This window comes from Chlamydotis macqueenii, chromosome 5, assembly GCF_036417535.1.
Source record: "Chlamydotis macqueenii isolate bChlMac1 chromosome 5, bChlMac1.mat, whole genome shotgun sequence".
NCBI lineage: Eukaryota > Metazoa > Chordata > Aves > Otidiformes > Otididae > Chlamydotis > Chlamydotis macqueenii.
This window is the reverse complement of record NC_141560.1, coordinates 50,247,278-50,265,116: the sequence shown is the minus strand read 5'-3', so window position 1 is coordinate 50,265,116 and position 17,839 is coordinate 50,247,278. Positions and strand designations below refer to the sequence as shown.

The window sequence follows — 17,839 nt, the reverse complement described above, 5'->3', positions numbered from 1 at the left end:
TACTTATAAAATGCTATAAAACACAAAAATTAGTTCAAACACACAAATAATTTCTCAGATAGACTGCCACTGAAAGTTGTGTGTCGTTTTATTTCAACATATCAAGCACAAACAGGTTTCCCCTAACCGGGGAATATGACGAGGAATGTACTTAAAAATTTGGAAACATTTACATTGAAAGATAGCCCAGACTGGCACCACCACTAAGTATTTTAAGGCTGTATATATAGCAGTACTTACCACTTGGAACTACTTCAGGCCAGAAAAGAAAGGCTTAGTATTGTCCGCATTCTACAGAAAATATTGCAAATCTTTAAAAAATGGTGTAAAATAGGAAGACTATTAACAGAGTTGAACAATGCAGTGGCAAAACCCTTCCTCCTTCCTGACCCTTGACAATAAATGTGCCTACGACCAAACACACATAGACCAATATCGCTCCCGTCCTTCTCACCTATCCTGGGGCGGTGGAACCCCCTCTACAATGCTAGTGTGTGACATTACAAACAGCCATACAGCAAATAACGACAATAAGTGACCAGGTTTCACGAACAGGCGTGTCTGACGTTACACTCGATGGACCCGGTCCAGGACACCAGTCAGCTCCGTAAGCAAACAAGGAGCTTTCACTGAATACTTCCCATTTCCTAAAGAGGAATGGCTCTAGGAAATTGTGCATATTTACAGTTCTTGTGGAATGGAAAATAAAACACATCCTGAGGTCCCATTCTGTGTGTGCTGACAAAAAAGACCGTGACTTAATATCCCGGGGGTGGATTTTTTGGACCAACTGTGCTTCTTCGCATAATTAAATGCAGCCGGACAGGCACTGTGGACATCAGTTCTTTACAGCTCCGCAGCTGCACTCCCTCACTTGTAGAACTATGAACCAGACCGGCGTGGCCTTTCCAAAATGCTGGGGTGTTTACCATTTTGGGGGTACCAATACTGCCCGGTAATTATTAATTACATCAGAAAATGACAAGACATAGAAAACAAGTTGCACAATTAAAGCTACATTTGGCTTCAGCATTAAGGCCCGTACAGGTTAAGAGGTCCTTGAAGATGTACATGTAAAAGGCAAATATGACATAATCTGCAGGAATAAAGTTTTGCAGGTTCCTAGGTCCCTTTTTAACCTCGTTTTTCAACTTTCTTCTACCTCTGCCGCGTTGGTTCTAAAGTGCTTTGGCGCCTCGCTGGGCTCCTTGTGTGAGTGGCCCCCCCCTCCTGCAGCCAGTAATCATTATTGCTGCCAAACGTAGTGATTTTATTTGAAGACATAATTAATGAATAGTTGACACGTAAGAAAGATGCAGAGGAGAAACCAACAGCGAGAGTCCAGGAGGAAGCTGTCAGAAGAGACCTTCCTGTGGAAGGACTTTTTGTTCAGAGCACTGAGGTTTCTGGAAAAGAAAGCAGTATGTTTATTTGGGTGTCGCAGGGAGGTGTGCATTCACACGCATGCCCAGAGCTTCCACACAGGGAGGGATCCCCATACTTCAGAGACATCCTCACGGGCACAGCACTGTGCCCTACAGACTTTACCTCCCCTCTTTTTAACACAATAATAAGTCCTTCTGGCTGATGCTGGGTCAGGCAGAGCACGCTGGCTGGCATGAGAAGCTGTAAGGGTACAAACCCCAAGAAATCTCTTGATCCAGTACCCAGTCACAAACCTAGGCCCTAACCTTCCCAAACACAAGAACTTGCTCTGGACACTCCCAAGAGCAGCAGAGAAAAGCTAAAGCCATATCACTGATAGCTCCAGCATCCAGAAACACTGGGCTTCCTGTGTGACCCCACCCCACCAAAGCCTCAGGGGGGCTGGATAACACTCCTCATGCAAAGAGGAATCAGCAGGGCTCCCTGGAGCAGATGTAGCCACTAATCCCTCCCCTACGCTCCCCGCAGGAGCCTGCAGCGCAAAGCCCTTTGCTAGCAGCAGGTTGAGCAGGTGTGCTCACTGCTTACCTCAGATAGCAACTGGCATTTATTACAAAAAGTGGGAATTTCGTGCTTTTCAGCCATGGAATCCAGTTTTCAGGCCACAGGCCTGCATCTCTGCAGCAAACTTGTAACATACTTGATGAGAAGCAAAATGGCGACACACTCCACCCTCTCCTTCTTGCCTAGCAGAGATTTATTTATAGCCAGGATCTGGCCCAGCCCCTCCCACCTTCTGCAGCTGTTTGGCAGTTGGGAGTGCCAAGAGATGCTTAACATGCTGAGGTGATGCTTTTTGCCCCATAAAGAGAGTCTTAAGAGGAAGAAATTTCCTCAGTGTTTCAAGTAGGGGGTGGCTTTGCCTTTCAGGTGCGTTAATAGAAACAGTTGTTAATTGCACCCTGCAGCTGATAAGGATGCACCAAAGGCTGCAGTGAAGTTAACTGCCACAGGCTACTTTAGCCCATTAAGATCACTGATTTGACAGAGAAAATGGTTACCTGTGTATGTCCTGTTGGGCTCTCTGTAGGGATAAGACAGCTGAGTGAATTTCCTTCAGGTGATTCATTTCTTTTCCACACTGAGCGCACAGGCCTTCAAACCCTGCAGCAAAGTATTGAAGGACATTATGTCTTGCATCACCATCTCTGGTGGTGGTGATGAAATGCAAACCAGGTTCACTCAGCAAGTGGCTGGCTGTAATCAAATTGCCACAGCTAGGGGGGACACTCTCAGGAGGAAACTTGGGGACAAGGAGACAGGGACATAATCTTCCCCCGCAAAGACACAGGTCAATGGAATGAGTCCTGTGACATTGGCCTGGGGCTCCTTCTTGGCTCTCAGGAAACAATTGTTGCAGCATCCTCCCCAGCTGAAGGGAGGAAAATGGAATGCTCACACCTGTCCCCATCTCTGAAACACTCAATGTCACCTCCAACAAAGGCTGAGAAAAGGGAATGAGAAATGAAGCCTGTTTCCTGTCTGTTGACTGGAATGTCAGTGTATTTTTCCAGTGCCTTCATGCTAGCTTGTACCTATTGGAATTTCAGTGTATCTTTCCAACATATTTGTGCCAGGAGATGGGAAGCCTTTGTTGGCATGGATAGCATAAAGCAGAAAGAGATGTAGAACTATGTACAGAGAATAGAAAAGCAGAACATTCTCTGTGTTTGCCTATGGGCTATGGGCCCACGGCATTAACTGGGCTGGGAAACGTCCCAGGGCTGGATCAAGGAATAAGTACCGAGGGAAGAACACTAAAGCCTGATCCAGTGATACTCAAATACTTGCCATCATCATCTGAGAGCTCCTGCACCGACTCTGGTGTTGAACAGCTGCTCTCTGTATTCTGGCTGTGGTTGGACGGCTGATCACTGGTTTTGCGGCGCCCGCAGTCTTTGGCAGACCTCTGGATAAAACAGGGATTAAAAGAGATGCGGTCACTGTCAAATTGAAGAATCTTGTGCTTGGCTTTAAAAAAAATAATTCAGGGTGCTGAGGAATATCTGGGGGATTGCAAAGTTTGATTGCTTTCTTAGCAACTCCTAGCAGTTGGACTTCTGGCAGCTAACTAAGGATCTTACACACATGCCCCGTACAGAAGCATTTCCTCAATGATAATATCCTTAAGACATCCATCCAAAATTATTCCTCTTGTAGCTTTAACTGACACATACTACTGATGAATTTTATAGTTCTTTTGCTGAGTTGCATACCCACCAAGAAGATGCATATGAGAAAGGATGAAAAGAAGAAAAATTGTGAACAAAATTTCCTGGGGAAAATTTTTCAGAAGGTGCCTGAAAGATTTAAACATCACTGAACTTTCCTGATGCCCTTTGAAAGTTTCTCCCTACCCCCTGAATGGGTAAATCAAACACATTGATTCAAACACTTCTCACTGGAGGGTCCGAAAAACAATTGTGAACCTCAACTTTCCCATTGTTTCAGAGATGTTCAGATTTGGGGTATTGTAAAAGAAAAGTCTATCTTCATAACAAGATAAGAGTTCCTCAGTGTAATATGGGTTATATCTAGCTAGTTCAGCAGTCCCACATTTACAAAGCATTTTGTGAATTACATGTATTACTCCAAAGATTAATGCAATGAAACAAGAAATTATCATCCCTGTTTAAGGGAGAGGATGGCGAGGGGTTTCTTGTCTGAGAGGAGGTAAGTGGTAAAGGCAGATGGCAAAGATTGAAATAGAACTTGCAGGATCTCGGTTGTGTACTCCAAAACCTTGCTCACATCCTTACTACGGGAAGTTTTCTGCTTTGGAAAGACCGAACAGTAAAGTTCAGCACAGTCATATGCAAAACACAGTATAAGAGTCACTGTCACTAACACTGGGTCGAAGAAAAATAGCAAAATGGATAGGTCATGTCAGCCAAGAATTATAATTATTGGGAGTTCATGATGGTGTCATATTGCAGGTCTAGAGTAATAAGTTGTATTTACCCAAAACAACCTTTTCAGCCTATGCGGTGCTCACATGGAAATTCTGCAGAAAAGGACTACATATCTGAATAGTCTGTAAGAATATAATATTCCCCAAAACAGGCTTTTTACCTTGTGCCGTGTAATTTGATTGTTTATGCATGTTGTTTTGTGGTTTGACATCCTTGTGGATAAGCGTCTTTCCATGGTCTGAAGTATCCCATTCTTCTCAAACTGGGCAATGTCATTCAAAGGATCCCAAGGTCTTAAACTTTTGAGACCAAAGGAAAAAACATCAGAAAAGCAAGAATCGCACCAATTCCACATGCATCAGGGCAGGCATTCACTCCTCACACTGACAACAGTTTCTGCAGATGCAGAGTGAGGAGTAGCAGATACTTCCCTCTACATTCAAAGCTCCTAGCAATAAATGAGGGGAGGGGCGGTTCAGTCTCCAGAGGCCTCACCCCTCTTGGCGCGGAGGACAGCACAGTTGTCGACTCTGCTCATACAGTGCAGAAAATCTCTGCTAAATGATTCCACATTTATTGCAGCAATAGAGATTCGTATCAATGGCATAGCAGATTTTCCATTGCCAAGCCATCATTTCCAGCGATTCCCAATTAGTATCAGGAATCTGTATGACATGGAGCTCAGAAGGAGCATGGCCAGGGCATAGTTTGGGGAATGGCAGGACCTGAATCACAGGTCTGTAACCTTGCTTGCATCCCTGGGGACCCAAGCAGCAATGTCTGTTTCGTAACTCCCAACCCCACCACTCACTCCTCGTATTTATAGTGCCATTCATTAGTCATGGCGTCGTGCCGGAAGAGCAGCGGTTTCCATTCTGTGCCATTCTCTCTCCGCTCCCGGGCAGCATTCCTCTGCTCCTCTTCCAGCACAAATTTTTCCTGTGTCGCCTTGTGTTGATCGCCTTTGTTTATCGCACTGGTAACGTGCTGCCAAAGCCTAGAAATAAATAGGAAAGCGAGTTAAACCACCTTAAAACCTACAATGCATTTTGCCAGCTGGAACCTTAAAGCAGACACCTTTCTGGTCTATTGATACTCAGCCTCAGTTTTGGCTTGTAAATTAAAGGAACATTATGAGAATGGCAAGACTGAATGCTGTATGCAATGATCTACTGAAGAATAGGGGAACTTTCCCTTAGATAACATCACCTACAAAATTCATTAACATCTTCCGTGCTGTCTGCGTGAGTTATCAGATGGTTATGCTCCATTCATTGAAGTCAGTGGCCTCTTTAGAGGTGACTGTCGCATAAGGAGAATCTGTTATCTTCCTCACTCTTTCAATCATTTATCTTTAGGAGCCTTTGTGTTAACGTCTATCCCTGAAACAAAGGCTTTAAATATAAAGTTCAGAAGCACTGGAAAATGAATTGATGTACACGGCTTGCAGCTGCACATGCAGTTTTGTACTTCTACATAGGATTAGCACCCAGATCTGTAGGCAGCTGATTCAGTCTGCAAGAAATGGATGTGTACTTGTGCAGACGGCTGAGTTCAATATTATACAACTATGCGTACAATAGAAGGCCAGGTTGTTCTTTGACCTAGACAATCAGCTGAAACGTGAGAGTTAATCCTCCTGGAAGGCCAAGATGTTCATTAACACTGAACACGAGAATTAATCACCTTGGGAAGGTCAAGATGTTCATTAAGTCAAACGGAGTGATAAGCTCAGGGCACCTAATTAGGGACTGCTATCCTTGAAAGTAACATATAACATAAAAAGTATGTAAGCCAATTAAAATATTTTTAAACAAATTGCAGTAGTCATCAAAAGAGCGATAATGAGAGTCCTTAAGGGAACTATCCTCACTATAACACTAAAAATCACACTCCTTGAGCTGAAGACCCCGTCGCAAGTGGAGACTCCTGCCCTTGAGCATGCGTAGTAGGTAGAAATGGTTACAAAAATGTAATAGGTGTTACTCGGGGAGGTACTAATTCTATCTGTTTTGTGTAAGTGGTATCACAATATTCCAGAAAGGTGTGCTAGCTTTGTGGAAATACACCTTGTGCCCAACTTCGCAATAAACTGTTCTCTCAGCTCCGTGTGTGAGGTTGGCATATTGCACACTGGGCAACGAACTCTGCTTGTGAGACAACACTTGTGTCCACAAACTGCAAGCATGAAAACAGGCTTGCACACACTAGTTTTCAGCTGCCAAAAGCTACGTGATCTGTCATATGATGTCTCACTGAGTCTCTGCCCAGAGGAGAGGCTGTGCCTTTTACAAGAAAAAAATAATTCCTTTTTTTTACTATAGCCAAGATGTGACAGGCCTCTCCACAGTTCCTCTAATCAGAGCACTCTAATCTTCATTTCAGATTGGAAATACTCCTGAGATTAGCAGCTAGCCCCCGCAAAACATTACTGAGTGGTTTGGCAGTTAGAATAGGCACCGGAGACCCAGGCTGTTCCAGTATTCCCAGCTCCACAAAACACCAGTCCTCCATTTAGAAGACGGATACATTACTCCATTTATTTTGGAGCTTCCTGTGAAGTTCTTAATTTAAAAGGGATACTGATGCTTTCATTATATTTCTATCACCTTATGTTAACACAAAACTTCAAAAAAAGCAGCCTCTTAGATAATTAACTGAAGGCGGAGGAATACTTTCCTGTCCTTTTCAACGTGACACTCACATTTTCCTGTATGTTAAGCTTTTCTCCCAGAAACACAGGAAGGAAACTCAATTCAAACTCAAAGCGATGGGGTTGGGGGAGGGAGGAGTGAAAATAACTGCCTGAGAAAAAAAATACTGCAGTGGCATAAAGAGTCAGTCCTAAGGAATGCAGTGGTGTAAAGAGCAAATCCTCTAATTCTAAGAACCTGAAGGGACTCACACAAAATTGTTCGACAAGGGCAAATTACTCCATCAAGAGCTGCATGTGTCAGACAATGAGACCCTCCATGGTGAGCTACATAATGGTGTGAGCTTCAGAGACTCTCCAGCGTTTGTGAAAATAGGTGATTTTCAGCACTGCAGGAAAGACTAAGCAATTCACGCAGAACGAAACCTGGATTAGATGGTAATTCATTCATGCAACTGTCAGCATAATAACAGCTTGGTAGAATGTCTGTTAGGGATCTGTAGAGTTTTTCCTTTTGCCTCCTTCCCCCAGACACATGTACCATTATTAATCTCTGATGTAGCAAAGGGAGTCAGCTCTAGCAGTACCCTGGTAAACAGAGAAATGGAGATTGTTTGGCTGCAAGACTGAGACTTCTCTTCTTTAAAATAATCTTCAGAAGATTAATGTGCTGCGATCTGCTCTACTGTCTGACAACGGCAATTGCACGACTGTAAGTTACGAACACAGACTTTATTGCCCACCATGTCCACTGCTGTCCAGAATAAACCAAATGTTCAAGTATTTTTATTTTCGTGCAGTCCCTCTCTCTCCCCATAAAAACATGAATCTTCTTAGTGTGATGTGATGCAACACCAAAATTAGATGCCCACAGGGAAGTGGCCAACATAATGTAGAGCCAGGCAGCAAACTGCATGTACTGACTTGGGATCTTAGCTGGTACTGGCTAACCATATTGGTGAGATGGCAGGACCAGCTGGTTTGAAGCCAGCACCACAGGATGCTGCTCTTTCTTATTCAAGAACCAGCTCAGGAATGCTGATTGCATCAGGTGGTCATTCCTTCCATTTTCTAAGTCATGTGCCAGGACTATATTTTTAGGTAATCTAGATTACCCTAAAAAAAACAACTGGTGCAGACTTCATTGGAGAGATCTCCAATGAGATTATAAGCCAGGGTTAAACACCTGTTCAATTACATTCTCTCATAAAATCCTCTTGTGTGGTTCAAACTACTGCTCTGCTCATGCCAGGACTTCCCACATGATTCCTGCCTCTAGTTTAAGAGCCTGTGGTTGAAATAACCCTTCTTAACAAGACATCCAACCTCAGACTGACATCTTGCCCTTCCATAAAATGTTCCAGCAGTTACAGAGACTCTGTTCATGATCTCTGCAGTTCAGGGACTGTTGTTATTTCAGCAGATAAAATGTAGCCTCCACTATTTCTCAGTCCAGCTTCCTGGGTATTTCAGAGCTATATTTCATGGAAACACTCCAGAGATAACAGACTGGAAAAAACTAGGTAAACGGCTGGGTAATATGCACAAGTAAAGCAGGTCACTGCCTTTCCAGGACTGTGCTGAGGAACTGGAGCCTTCTGATCAGAGCCCCACTGCCAGCAGGGAAACGGCAGTGAGGCATTCCAAGAGCTCCTTACCTCTCTGACTCAAAGTCCGTCTGCTCCTCAAACAGCACAATATGGCGCTTCAGTCTCTGCCTTCGTACTTCACTGGTCGGGTTCCAGAACATTTCCGTGTTCCCATTTTTCAACTCATTTATATGCACTTCCCTATCCTGAGAAGGAAAATTAAGTGAAAAGGTTAATGACAATCAGAAACACAAGGCAGAAAATAATCCTGACAAATGGAAGCTGCTTCCAGATGATGATCAGGGACAGAGCTTGGTTAGAAGGCTTCCTTCTTCCTCTGTCCCTTAAATCTCACTGAACACTTCCTGAAAATTTTTAAAGTGAGTGAGGCAAGGCATTTCTGGAAACACTGGCTGAATTAATCTGAGAAGAATTACAAAGGGACCTGGATCCCTTTTTTAGTCTTGCCCTCAGACAAAGGTACCCACAGAAGCCTTGAGAGGCCCTTCTTACCCCACTTTTCCTCCCAGGTACCACTCAGCACATATAAACAAAATCCCTCCCTCCTTTTCCAGTATTTCTCCTATTCTTCAATGCTGAAATCTCACCCATTCTCTTTAGAAAGGAGAGCTAAAGCTGAGATAGTGTTTCACTTTTTTTTTTTTTCCAGTTTAGCCAGGTTTTTCTATTATTGCTCCTGCATTTCATTTAGCACTTCAAAATGCCAGGGGTCTTTCATCCTTATTCCTTGCCAATTTACTTGGCAACCAACTACTAAGGTGGCACTGATCTGATCTGAGGCTGGCTAGACAATATTGCTGTGTCCCTGCTTAACTAATCTGCTTCCCACCATTGCTCACAGATGGAGCAATGCTGTGGAGCCAGACAGGGAACTTTACAGAGCATACAGTCAACAGCACAACGCTGACTGCAAGTGGAATGAATCAGAAGATTACTGCTGCTGAACAGCATGTGCACTGGTGCCATTCATCTGCCTGGACATGGTACGAATGTCATGCAAACCTTACTTAGGTCATGGCTATTGGCTTTGCCTGCTGCTGCCTAATTTCTTTGCACCCCAGCTGCTGCATTTCTTCCCCTGCCATGGTCCCCTGATGCATGTCTCAAAGGTCACTTTCCACATCTTCAGCTGTGAAATGCCTTCAACCCTGAGGGACTCTTATCCCTCCTCAAAATCTCCTTCAGGACTTCCTCTGCCATGTTCCGAGGTGTCAGTTGCAGGACAGATCTCAGGTCCCCAAGAGCCCCCCAGCTGTGGATGGGAGAAGGCAGGCAGGCAGGCATTATCTATTATTATACATCTCATTATTACTACGTGCATCTCTAAGGGGGATATATACAAGCCCTCTGCTGCTGCTTTGATCCTGGGGCTGAGAAGCATTGGGATTTGTTCCCTTCTTTATTAAGGTAGGTTTTGAGGTCCTGAGGCAGAGAATTAGCCTTTCAGCTGTGAGGGTTTCTGTCAGGAAACCAGACGGTGCCAGAGAAAAGCCTGCAGAGCTCAGGAGAGCAGGCCAATACGCTCAGCAGGGAGGGACGAGAACATACAACGTCCCTACCACTGAACAGCAGCTACTCTATTCACAGCATGCAACTGCAAACAGTGGCTTATGAAGCCAGCCTTTCAAAGCCATTTAACTTCTTTTATATATCATGCTAATTTTGTGCACCACAAACAACCAGCACAAAGAACAAGGGAGGAATAAATTATTTTCAGGCTGATAAAACCCAAACACAGGAGGCTGGAAGCTGAGCAGCACACAATCATGTGGCTCAGCACCCCAGGGGAGCCACTCGATTACATGCTCTTGTGGATGGTGTTCGCAGGACCCACCGCAGACAAGGTACTCCACAGTCCAGCAAAACTCACAATTGACAAGGCTCATCCTGCAGGAAAGGGAGCTCAGAATGGAAAAGCCGCCCAGGCACAGGGGGCAAATCTCCTTCTATACATCTAGAAAGGGCATATCTTCCAATTTCAAAATGGTCATTAGCTTTTTATGTAAAAAGACAGATTGCCTGAGGGGAGGAGTCCACGACCAAAGGCTATGCTGTGGTTAGGACCTCACTATAGAAAGGGCTTTATCCACGCACATTTCACCTGACCTACTTTAAGTATCTCCTTTAGGTTGAGACAAATCTTGTCTTAAGAGTGACAACTTCTATGGACTGGAAAGGGAGCACAGGTCAACCATAATGAAGATGCAGATGTCTAAATGCAGCTGAGATAAATATCTAAGTGTCCAGCCCAAAGCCAGGGCTCACTGCTTTTGCCTCGGTTACCAGGAGTTCCCAACTAAAAGTCTAGTCTACATCCTTACCCATGTAACTATATGCTTGCTGAATTTTGGCTTAAGGGTGCCTTTGAGTGATTCACTTGTAGATACTAGGCATGCAAAGGGGTTAGCTGCTCTGCTGACTATTCTGAGCTGCCCATACAGAAAAATCCTCACAGAATCCATCTCTTAGTCCTTCATCTCATGAACAGAGGAATAACCATCTTCTATCATAAAGGTTTGCTGTGAAAATAATGAATTTAAAACCCCATGAAGTTCTTCCCTGATACTGCCATAGCTGGGGAAGTATTAAACACAAGAATAAAGGAAGCTTTATGATTTTCACAATCACACATCAGACACACTATGCCTCCGGCCACCAATGCTTGTCCTAAGCCTGGGACCCTAAATACAGAGCCACTGGATTCGATGGAAACACACCTCACCGGTCCCAGCTTTGGCCCAGGCTCTGGGAGTGCAAGTGTTACTCACATCACAGGTGGATGGGACTACGGAAGCGTAAATGACCTTGAGAGGTGTGCACTCCCTGGGGATAGCGGGAAGAGGCAGGACACCAGCCCTCCACAGCCCCCACTCCAAGCAGGGAGCCTGCCAAGGGCTGCCAGTCCTCCCACGCACCCTGCTGCCACGCGCACTTAAACTTGTCAGCAACTTTGATTATCATTTGTTACCCAGTGTCCATTGAGACTTGCTAACACTTCTTCTCCTGATTTAATCTTCCCAGAGATTTGATTAATGCTTGCGCTGCCACCAAAGAAGGGCTGTCAAGGGAGAATAGAAATAGAAAATACGATCAGTCTAGTGAGAACAGGGAGCCAGACACAGTGATGCAGCAGGAGGGAAGGAAAGTGCAACCTGCTTGATTTCACCTGTTTGTTTTTGGGGAAAGACATGGATTTTGACTGTCTAGCATTGTGCAATGGCTTTCCTCTGCAACACCAAAATCATTGCAGGAGCTGAAGGAAGGGAGATAAGCCTTCAGATGCATTAACATGCAGCAGTGTAAGGTCTCACTTCCGTTACAAAAACATTTATTCCCAGCTAGACTTCAGAACAAGTGTATGTGGGCAAGTCCTTCCTGTTGTCCAGAATCACATTACAGTTTGCACCGTTATGCTTGCAGCCTTGTCCAAAGAAAAGGAGCAGCAGTAATGCAGTTGGTCACATTTCCTGCTTATGGGACAGCAACAGCAGTGTGGCGTTGCTGACAGCTACATCTGCGAGAAGTCCCAGCAGCAGCAAGCAAAAAAAAAGAAAAAGGGTATTTCCAGAGTCAAAGTAAAGATTCTCAGAACAATGGAAAATTCTCCCCTCCCGCCTGCCAAACACAGGAAACAGCAGTGAAAGTGACCAGCTCTTCCTTTCATACCACACAACATTTCTTCAGACATTTTTACTTTCCAATAATATTTGTGCAGAGGAACTTTTTTTTTTTAATAACAATATAAACCAAATTTCTTGCAATGCCCATGGAAAAAGAAATCACAAGTATCTCAAGAATCAATGTATGCAATCCAGGAGAAAATTGGTATATATCCAAATTAATAACAAAGTTATGGGGTTTACCTTTAACTTCTCACAATTATACTAAAAAAGGTGGCTAAGAAATATTCAAAGCAGAGCATATAATTAAGCCACAGAGACCCTTCTGAGTCGCGTTTGGATTAAGCATATTGTTTTCAAGCCAGAAAAGAAGGGTCTGCACTTTAAGCTCTGAACTGTTCGTAGGTTTGAGAAGACACTGACCAAAGTCAGGGAAATAACTTCATTGGCCTCAACACAGTTCATCAGGACTATGGGAAGAACAGGCTTTAAAGACAAGTGTATGCAAATGTCAAGGAAGCACACGGGGCAACAGTTCACTTCGTAAGGACAAACAAAGACAGAAATTTATTATTGCCCCCAGAAAAACACAGTCTGCAAAAGACTCCCCTAACTCCACTAATCTCTCACATTTATGTTGGCTAAGTCTGCAACTCAAAAGTCCTGCAGGCTCTCAGTTCTCCATCTTTCATTTTATGCCCACGCAACACATTGTTTATTGGAACAGAAGAGAAATGGATGCTCCTTAAAAAGCAAGTTAACTGTCCAAGAAAAGTTACAGGTCATCACTTTCCCTCCCATATTTTAACACATATAATTACAGGATTGCTCAAAGATATCTCATTTTATCTGCATACCATAAATTTGCATCACTAGGCTTTCTAGGGGAGGGAATAGCAGCATGAACAAGTCAATGACAGCATGGTTCATCAGTCTGATAGCCACTCAAAATTACCTGCCTGAAAATGGGCTCTTATCCTACCATCAAAGCAAAGTCCTGTAGCCTTGAGAAACACAAGGTACAGTTCATTGTAATACCTGCAAGGTAAGGACATGTATGTGATGGCTACTGGAGAGCTACACTGAAGGGCCACATCCTAACTTACCTCAAAATAATTTGTACACCTCATTGTATTTTGCAAGCAAAAATAATTGTACCTTCTCAAACAGAAGGCACATTGTCATTGCAAAACATTCAAAACAGAGTTTGGCCAGTAGCCAGCTGGCTGGCAGTGAACAAGTCGTGTAAAACTCAGGCTTCGTGGGTTCAAATTGAGTTGCTCTTGGCAAAACTGACCGCAGGATCATGCCTCCCCTCCAGGTAGGCCAGCCCATGGCACATATATACATTGCTGGTACATAAATGATCCGGTGAGTATAATCAAACCTTGCCTGGAGTGCAGAGGCAAGCCTGAGACCCATTCAAAATGGAGGCCACAATGTTTCTTACCTTTAGCTTGAATTCCAGTTCTGCCCTGTGGTTAGTTTTCTCACAGTCGATGGTAACTTTCCCTCCAAGCTCCATCGTCATGGTACCATATAAAAGTCCTGAAAGGGAAAAAAGAGACTTAAGAGACACCCCAATGGAAGCGATCTGCTTTCTCAACTCCAACTGGCTCTCACTGACACGCAGTGAGATTTGCTACTTGACTTAAAGTTTTGAAAAGACAGAAACCAAAGTTTCTAGGAAATGACTCTGTAACTATAAGCATGAAGAATCCTCCACTGAGTCCATATTCACCATTTATTACACCAGCTATGAAACAACTTGACTCACAGGTGCTGATAGTGCATCCGTGGCAAGCTGAAGGTGGGAAAGGAAAAATAAGGAAAGTTGTGCCCAGCAACCTCATTTATACTAGCGCTTGAACAGACCCAGTCAGTTCTCAAGGGTGGATGGGGCAGAGAGGAGCTGTAACGGGATTCAGCAGAATCTGGGAGACTAGCAGTCATGTAGAGGACTCCTTTTTTACACGTTTACCATTTTCTGAAAAGGTCATTTGCAGAAAAACAAAAATTGACGAGAGAAAGATTTATGCACAGGAATGTGTGATTTACAGAAGTTAGTGTTTTCAGGTAGCTAGACACTCCACAAATACTAACTTAGAGGTCAATGTGCCAAAATAAAAAATATTCAAGAAAGAAAATTGGATCAAACTGCTGCAGGAGTGATTTTATCACCGTGATTGAAATGCCACCAATACTCAGCTTCCTAAGGAGAAACACAAAGTTATAGCAGCCATCCAGCAGCCATCCCCAGGCCTCAGTGCATGTTCAGCTCAAGAGAACAAATCCACAGGGTAACAGGTATCAGCCTCACTGAGGCAGCTCATATACTGAGGAATGTAATGATTAGAGTAACAAAGAAATCAGCAGAGAAGTCAGGAACTTCCTTTATTCTCAAAAAGCCTGAAAATACATTAAACAATTCTAGTGTTAACATTAGAAACAGAAATCAGAAATGTACTCCTCAGAAGCTCAGAAATGTACTCCTATTCTTTCCACCTTCACTTTATCTGCAGTGCATATATGTAGCATTGTTTTGTTTCTATATAGTGTTAAAACTAACTTAGATGGGCCTAATTCTGTCCTCAGCTCTGCACAGTCAAATCAAAAAGACTTAAATGAGGATTACCGATCTGCTGAGCCCTGTGACTCATGTGTGGAGTAACTGCTCCCTGGAATTACCAGTCCTTGCAGTGCCAGATATTTGAGAGGGGAGAGCCAGTGCAAAGTTAGTAGGATACCATTATATTAGTCTTTCTGTTTGCTTCCTATTTGAACAGTCATAACTTACCTTTACAGTGGGCATATGGCATAGTAATTATATAATCTTCCCCTCTGTTTAGAAACATAAGCTTTGCTTTCCCATCCAACAGGGCAGAAAGTGAGTTACCTAGAATTTAAAAGAACAAATACAGATATATTTAAAAATGCATGTTCTACTTGGTCACTCATCCTACTTTAGAAAAACACTTCCATCTAAATGTAGGTCACTAATGAAAGGAGACATTTGAAACGCTAATAATTCAGGACCCTGAAAACCATTTACTGTTGGAGGCAGGCAGTTCTAATAAACTCTCTGCTCTATGGCTCATATTTGCTCTGGCATTTTGCCTGTTGCAGAAAGAGCAGTAGATTAAGTAAGTCACTAGCGGGACACAGAAAGCAGTTCCAACACTGAGAAGGTTTTCAGGTCCTTCTTTTCTCACAACTTTTCTGATTGTGTATGATTCCAAATAACAAATAAAATTGCCAGAAGGACAGCAATGACTATTTGCAAGTGTTTCAGCAAATACATTTATCAGAGGATAGTACTTAAGTGGTGTTTGTCTAAACAAAAAACTATTTCAAACCGTAACATTGTTTCAGAGCCTGCAGTTGTGCTCTCTCCACTGAGATTAAAAGATTCAAGGACATTTTGAAGCTCTAGGGTTCAACTCTCAGAAATCTGGGAGCTAGATGAATGGTTATATTTATACAGAGACTTTCGCAAAAGTCAGTTGGATGATCAGATATAAAATGATTCATCTGCGAGCATATGCAAAGTAGTCTGACAACCAATTGCCCATACATTCTCATGAACCTTGCTTTCTGAAAATCAGGTTTTTAAAGCTCTCAATTTTTCTATTTGATTTTTTTTAAACATTGTTGTGACCTCCCACTGAAATGCTGGAAATGAGGAAAACCCGGGAGAGCCAAGACAAGGAATTAGGGTGTCCTAGTGGTAGATCTCTTCAGTGTTTCTTTGTTCTTAACTGTCAACACACTCAGGAATTATTGAAAAACAAACCAAAACCAATGCTAGGATGTTACCTGCCTAGGCTTAGAGCCTTACCATAAAACTTGGACCTAGCTAGAATGCTGCCAGTAATGCAGAATCCATCCTTCCTATTGCTGACGTGAAAAGCTGACACTGGCGGATGATGGGAGACCTAGAAGAAAAGTAGGCACGGGTCATTTTCAGCAGTCTTTCCGGGCTAAGCAGAGCAGAGTGTGCATACACAGCATCACACAGCGTTACACATGCTCTATGGAAAGTGCAAGACAAAGGCCACAGGACTGCGCAGAGTCTTCTAAGCCCCATCTGTACTATTAACCTCAGTGTTAAGGGAGGGAATATTATACGTGAGACCATTATATATGCAAACTTTCTCCCCCACCCCATATTTTCTTGCCCTTGTTCATTTGATATCATTTTAGGCCAACAGGTACACTGTCAGATTTTCAACACAATAAATGACAGTGAAGAACTTTTTGGCAGCATCTGAAATAAAACGGATGCATGGCTGAAATAAAATGAAACAAAATAAAAACTCTTTGATTAAACAGGAAAAAAATGTATGTGAAAAAATGAATCCCTGTACCAAAGTCCACACGGTCCTCAGATCCCTTTATTAACACCATAAATCTTTAAATAAATCTCGTCAGGCCAGTTTTACTTGTGAGTTCAGATTTTCATTTATCTCCAAAGGCATAGAGATAAGCCCCTAATTTACTTTTATTAAAATAACTATAGAAAGTTTAGAAAAAAGGAAGGTAGGATTTGGTTATGTGTTTTATGGTCCTTCTAACAGAGGCAACACAAACCACAACAACTTTTTAATTAACAATAAGAAAACAGTAGGGCAGAACCCCATGGAAAAGGTTGAGGCTAATGTTATATATGGCAGACCTCCTTTTATAGTCCTGAGTGCCTGACAAAGCTTATGGTAATCTTTGCAAACCTAAAGAGAAAAAAGATCAGCAGCTAGTTTACCCCATGTCTCACTCTGGATATGTACAAAGAACTCCAGCTTCCTCTCCCAGAATGAGATGTGGAGTGTGTTCCTATGCACGGAGGTGCAAGCAGGCTGCTGCTTTCAACACCTGAGCATCCAAAGAAAGCAACTTACCTGTTCTGCTATGTAAAATGTGTGACTGTTCGTCTGAGGGTGAAACCAACAGCAGCGAAACGTCTCTCCCAGAATAGGGTTGTATGGCTTTTTTATTCCCTGAAAAGCAAAGGAATCAAAACCTGCTACAAATGAAGATTTGCAATCCAACTTTACACAGATGGCCACAAAACAACAAAATAATTTTCTCTCTAATGTTTTAAACTAAGTTAATCAGAAGAATCAAAACCAAAGAACTGGTTACATATATTCTCCCAGTCTAACCTTCTAATCTGAGCCAGAGATTCATCTGCTATTCTTGCTGCCTTAATTTTCTACCTGATCAAAGCTTTACAAGATGATCAAACTTTATTGTTTCTGCTACTATATGCAGCAGGTGCATAGTGATGTGTAAACATGGCACGGCGGTACTAAGAGGCCTGAAAAGAGAAAGGAGACGTGCTTTCAGCCAAGGGAAAAATCTGGCATCCAAGGACATGTTACTTGTTGATGACTAGTTTTGCATTCTAACTGTCTAGTGCAAAAGTTCTGAGATAGTCAACACTATTTTGCACTCAGTATCTACTCTGAAACCAAATGCAACTTCAGTTTTAAAAGTCATGGTAAAAGTCTTCTGAACAATAGAAGAGGTAAAGCATCAAAGCAAAGGCAATAAAGAAATACACAATCATAGCAGAAGATTTCAATGCCCATTACAACCCCA

The 17,839-nt window shown here is 42.9% G+C and overlaps 1 protein-coding gene across 6 annotated transcripts in view; it reads right to left on the bottom strand.

The window, feature by feature from the left end:
* Positions 1–70: 70 nt before the first annotated feature.
* OSBPL5 (oxysterol binding protein like 5) overlaps positions 71–17,839 on the bottom strand; it is a 193,791-nt gene continuing 176,022 nt past the window's right edge. For all 6 annotated transcript variants that reach the window (XM_086748051.1, XM_086748053.1, XM_086748052.1 and 3 more), the window contains exons 12-22: positions 17,137–17,235; positions 16,080–16,176; positions 15,039–15,137; positions 13,692–13,789; positions 11,590–11,679; positions 8,670–8,806; positions 5,170–5,355; positions 4,519–4,657; positions 3,238–3,355; positions 2,448–2,550; positions 71–1,406 (exon numbers count right to left, since the gene is read on the bottom strand). In XM_086748051.1, the coding sequence (XP_086604177.1) occupies positions 1,271–1,406; positions 2,448–2,550; positions 3,238–3,355; positions 4,519–4,657; positions 5,170–5,355; positions 8,670–8,806; positions 11,590–11,679; positions 13,692–13,789; positions 15,039–15,137; positions 16,080–16,176; positions 17,137–17,235 (1,302 nt within the window). In that variant the 3' untranslated portion in view covers positions 71–1,270. The remainder of the gene's footprint in view (positions 1,407–2,447; positions 2,551–3,237; positions 3,356–4,518; positions 4,658–5,169; positions 5,356–8,669; positions 8,807–11,589; positions 11,680–13,691; positions 13,790–15,038; positions 15,138–16,079; positions 16,177–17,136; positions 17,236–17,839) is intronic.